Below are 5,833 nucleotides of genomic sequence, written 5' to 3' on the forward strand. Positions count from 1 at the left end.
GTTGATAATCCAGGGATATCTGACAATAGATGTACCATGAGTAACTTGATGTGATTGAACTACATCATTATCAATTATTGCAGTCCATCTACAGTTACATTATACACTAACCAAAGGCAAGCCTTTTCTATTTTATTGCGTGAATAGTCTATTGAAAACGTCAGAGTTATGCAGTTCTATTCTTGATCGCGCTCAGGAAAGCTTGCGTGCTGCATGTCGATCTTTTTGCCGTAGGTATGACAGCTCACATCTGTCTTACCGGAAGATTCGAACACTTCACATGTTCACCCATCGAACAACATAATAATTCTTCTTCCCTGTGTAACAATAAAAGCATGTCTACATTAAGATAGGAAACGGAGAATATCCTGAATGAACGTGAAGCTTCTTTCATACAACATAACATTCATTCAGGCTTGTATCACTGCGAGTCTCCGGTAATCGGGACGTAGAAGAACTACTGAGGGTGTAAAACACCCAGGCAGTGACGACACTCAGTGTTGTGTGCAACCACGTACGTCCCAGCAAGGGCCCTGTCCTATAGCAGGAAGCAGAAGAATGTGTGCGCTCACCTACTCGCACCAGTGTGGTGTTGTTTGGCAGAATGTGCTGTCCCTGTATCAGCACATACTCAGGTGATGTCACTCGTTGATAATTGATGTAGAAGCCTCCAGCACCAATAATCCTTTTTGCATCAACTGTGTTAAGGCATGAAAATGTTAATGAACTACTGAGAGAAAGAAAGACAGAGTGCGAGAGANAAATTACAGTGTAAGTGTGAGCTTTTCAAGCTCGCAGAATGCACATAGCATGCAGCTTTACAGGTAGTTCCACCCACGTAGTCTTTCGCTGCGGACGATTGTTCCGTACGTGACGATACGTGCACGCGTATAAATGTACAATTAATACACGAAGTGTGACAAAACAAACCACATTTAATATATAAACAAAATTTTAATAACAAAGAACGATCACACTTGCCTCCTAGGTAAAGGGTTACCATATATGCTGTGAGTTCAGTCAGATTAAACACGTCTTTGTCGATAGATGTCAAGCGCTCGTTGTTCGTCAAATGGATATAGTTGATCATTGGCAATCCATGGAAACTGCCAGGTTCGATGAAGCTTATCTCATTATCATTCATATAAATTTCCTGATGTGAAAATGTAATAACAAATTAACAATGATTTGATCGACAAAATGGTGCAATATAATACACATGCAAACAATATGGAATATATAAGATTAATGACTAAGTCGATGTGGTGACGCTACTAGACTATTTTCGACACACAACCACGGCAGTAACTCGAATAATAACAATAAAGAAGGTCTTCTTTATAAAAAAGGTATTCTTTCTTAAAGAAGGTCTTCTTTATACGCTCTTGATAATAAGCATCTACAAAGAATCCATAATGCTTTCGGCTGTGTTTACGCTCTTACAATACCACGTATCACTGACTTGACTACGGGTGTCTGAACGTACATTCACGCTAGTCAGTCCTCTGAATGTGCCAGCTGCGATGTTGACGAGGTTGTTGTTCTGAAGGCGCAATATATATGCTGCCGCTGCACCCTCAAAGGCTCCAACAGCAACGCTCGAAATCCGGTTGTGATCAAGTTGTATGACACCAAGCTTCTCGAGCCCGGCAAAGGTTCCCGCTGAGACCGTGTACAGATGGTTGTAGTCGAGGTATATAACGTCGATTTCATCTAGATCTTTGAATGTTCCCGGTGCAATATACTCGATGGCATTATGCGACAAAACGAGGAACTGTGGAAGCGTAAATAAATAAATGAATAAATAAATAAATAAAAACAATCAATAATTAAAAATTAAATAAAAAACAAATAAATGCATACATACGCACGTACGTATGCACCCACTTAGCCCACTCACTCAAGCACACGCCTGCACGCACGCACGCACGCACGCGCACACGCCCGCACGCACGAACTCAAACGCACACACGCACACACACGCACACACACAACACGCACGCACGCACGCACGCACACGCACGCACATGTATATATATGGGATATAGATATCCACTGTCTCTATCGGGTACATATCCACAGCAGGACTTTAGGGATAGGATTTACCTTGAGTTTCTTGAGACCCCGCAGCGCCTGAGGGGAGATGTACACAATCGCGTTATTGTTCAAACGTATCTCAGTCAGATTGCTAGCGTCCATCAAGCAACCGTCTAATTTCTCAATGGAGCTGTATCTTATAGCCAGATAGTCTGAAAACAAAGGGAGGACGGCAAATTAGAATCGAGCGCAGTGCGAACGCTCATGACACCATGAAAGCGTAAAAGTCTGGCATAGACGGATACAAATATACTCAAGCCTGGCATAGGCGGAAGAAAACAGAAAACATACGCAAGCCTGGCATAGTTGGGAAAATCTGGCATGGAAATGCGGACAACGCCGTCTTCTCTACGATCAAGGAATGGAGTCCTCCGATTCCAGCGAACGCGTCTGCGTGTATAATGGTCAGCTTTCCACCGTTGAGCAGGCGTATCTGAAGGATGGTTAAGCCGGCAAACGCTCCACCGGGTATCTGCTCAAAGCCGAAGCTTCTCATTATGAACTCGTCGAGCGTCGTCGGTCGTGGAATCCCAGCGATGATAAATTGATGTGCGCTTATCTTCCCTCTTCCCTGGAGATACAACGCGCTTTCATTGCAAGATCCAGATGAGAGACCGGATACCAGTGAAGCGTCGCCTGAGAGGTGTTGATCCTGCCCGCTAAGCGCGGATCTTGCGCGCAGTTCCGCGGCAAGGCGCACGCGACCGCGGGAACGTCCTACGAAATTATCATGCTCTGGCAGCTATTGAGCCGTGCGCCGGCCTTTCGTATTTAAGGTATTATTAGCTCTTGGTATTATAAACATGAAACATCGCTATTGCATGAGAATCACTGAAGAACTGCTCCGTCAATCACGCGAAACGCAAGAGAAATTCAACGACTGCGAAATATACAGCTGTGTTACACACACGAAGCTACGGCCTGCATAGCTCCCAAATCCCATTAGTTGATACAAATCACGTACCTCAAACTCCTGTTTTATGGTGCATTGTGACCCTAACCCTAACCCTATAAACCCAAAAAAATTATTTGTTGTTATTAAATTGTTGTAAATAAATCATGTAAATATGGATAAATATAGAAAAATACAGAAAGCAGGAAAATAATGAAAAAACAGATGGGATTCGATACAACGACATTTCAGCCGTGTCGTCTCTGCTCTAGGCGTTCAGCTATTGAGGAATTGGGTTTTTGTGTTATGGATGTGCCTTGACAACACTGTGGCGTCATTGAGGAGTTTGAGGCACGTGATTTTTATCAACCAATGGGAATTCGGAGGGCCACGTCACCGAGTAAACATCGTGAGTGGCATGCGGTGGGCGTAGTCATTGGGGTAATTAGGGTTATTTACGTTTTATTATAGTTTTTCGTGCGCTTTTAAATCCCAAAAGTTTTCAACAATGTTACCATGACATGTTTACCAGCAAACACTGTGTCAAGTCAGTGACTGTTGCCCACGAATTGAGATTAGTCGAATTCCCAGGTGATTCTGATATGATTTATCCCTGTCTTGTAAAAATGGCCAATAGGGGGAGCGTGCCGCAGCATATATAAACTCAAACCTTCAGTTTGCACAAGGACGGGGGTAGCATATGTTGGTGCAACACTCTGCAGAGGTACTGACGTCATACTGACGTCACTGCATGTACTACTTAAAACATAAAATTTGTGGCCTATAAATAATCATGATGAATTTTGTAGTGGTTATAGGGTTAGGGTATATAAAGTTAGGGTACGCCAGTACATGCAGTGACGTCAGTATGACGTCAGTACCTTGGCAGAGTGTTGCACCAACATATGCTACCCGCAGGGTGACAACTGTGCATATTGTGCATGCGCTGTGTCCGTCTTTGCAAAACAAGAGGTGCCTGCTCCCATGCGCACTTAGGAGCGTCCAGTTTCGGGCGAGCGTCCAAATCACTGGGGGTTATCTATATTCAGGCCGGTACAGGAGATAATTTGCATATTTTGTCACGTGGTTTGTGTTAACCAATCAGATGTAATCGCGTGTGAAGTGTAGTGAAGCGGGAACCGGAACCGCCTGTATCATACAGGTTAGGTTTACGTGAGCATATGGCGCGCGCGTTAGCTCAGCGCCGTTGGTGCGCCGCCGAATTTCGCACCGTGTGCGGGGCCCTTACATCGGTTGCGTTCTTAGTTGTGTTATTCATTACGCCTTGTATAATTTAGTTTTATTAATTAACTCGACCTACGCTAGTTGTATTCGCATTCGTTCGCACAGTTTCAACGTTTTTTCTTAGTTCTAACTACTGTTGAGTCAGCTAGCACTATGCTGCGGCAACTCATATTACATTTCTCCATAATTTAACATTTACATGAAGGTGTTCCTGTATCGCCTACACACTCCTCTTAACCGTTCGTGTCATGGCGGCGATTCTCGGTTTTAATGCATTTACATTCTTCATTTGCGAGAATTGCGTCACACAGTCTCTGATTGTATCTAACGTCAGCTGTGGCGGGTTCCATCCGCAGTGCTTATCACTTATTTGAAATATCGTTTTATATGACACGCGTTGACTCCGTTGACACATTCAAGTGAAATTAGATAGGGGGCCATAATTGCAACGCGGAACAAGCAGCAGCTGTCCCGCTTCACACGAATTACCTATTTAAACCGATCGCCGCCGAACGTAGCGCCTTCATATCGATAGTCATGAGTATTCTTCGATTTTCGCTGTTATCCTGCTAGCCGGAGGCGCGAGAGCTGGCGACTGCCCCTCCGCCTCCAGCTGTATCCTTGCACCTGCGCAGAGATTAGTTTTGGCGCGTACATCTCCTGCGATGTTAGTTACTACCTGGAGACGGTTCGCAGAGTGTTTGACATCATCGCTGGGATTCCACGACCGACGACGATCGACGAGTTCTTTATGAGAAACTTCGGCTTTGAGCAGATACCCGGTGGAGCGTTCGCCGGCTAACCATCCTTCAGATACGCCTGCTCAACGTGGAAAGCTGACCATTATACACGCAGACGCGTTCGCTGGAATCGGAGGACTCCATTCCTTGATCGTAAGAGAAGACGGCGTTGTCCGCATTTCCATGCCAGATTTCCAACTATGCCTAGCTTGCGTATGTTTTCTGTTTTCTTCCGCCTATGCCAGGCTTGAGATATTTTGTATCCGTCTATGCAGACTTTTACGCTTTCATGTGTCATGAGCGTTCGCACTGCGCTCCGATTCTAATTGCCGTCCTCCCTTTGTTTTCAGACTATCTGGCTATAAGATACAGGCTCCATTGAGAAATTAGACGGTTTGACTTGATGGACGCTAGCAATCTGACTGAGATACGTTTGAACAATAACGCGATTGTGTACATCTCCCCTCAGGCGCTGCGGTCTCAAGAAACTCAAGGTAAGTCCTATCCCTAAAGTCCTGCTGTGGATATGTACCGCGATAACACGTGGATATCTATATCCCTATATATCACATTGCGTGCGTGTGGCGTGCATGCGTGCGTGCGTGTTGTGTGTGTGCGTGTTGTGCGTGTGTGCGTTTGAGTTCGTGCGTGCGGGCGTGTGCGCGTACGTGCGTGCGTGCGTGCAGGCGTGTGCTTGAGTGAGTGGCTCAGTGGGTGCATACGTACGTGCGTATGTATGCATTTATTTGTTTTTTATTTAATTTTAATTATTGATTGTTTTTATTTATTTATTTATTCATTTATTTATTTACGCTTCCACGTTCCTCGTTTTGTCGCATAATGCCATCGAGTATATTGC

The 5,833-nt window shown here is 44.7% G+C and overlaps 1 protein-coding gene across 1 annotated transcript in view; it reads right to left on the minus strand.

The window, feature by feature from the left end:
• Nucleotides 1–237: 237 nt before the first annotated feature.
• Nucleotides 238–5,833, minus strand: part of LOC106813017 (tyrosine--tRNA ligase, mitochondrial-like) — a 19,529-nt gene continuing 13,933 nt past the window's right edge. Inside the window, exons 13-14 of the mRNA XM_014817060.1 lie at nucleotides 573–698; nucleotides 238–317 (exon numbers count right to left, since the gene is read on the minus strand). Coding sequence (XP_014672546.1) covers nucleotides 277–317; nucleotides 573–698 — 167 coding nt within the window. The 3' untranslated portion in view covers nucleotides 238–276. The remainder of the gene's footprint in view (nucleotides 318–572; nucleotides 699–5,833) is intronic.

The sequence above is a fragment of the Priapulus caudatus genome, unplaced genomic scaffold, assembly GCF_000485595.1.
Source record: "Priapulus caudatus unplaced genomic scaffold, Priapulus_caudatus-5.0.1 Scaffold715, whole genome shotgun sequence".
Taxonomy (NCBI): Eukaryota; Metazoa; Priapulida; class Priapulimorpha; order Priapulimorphida; family Priapulidae; genus Priapulus; species Priapulus caudatus.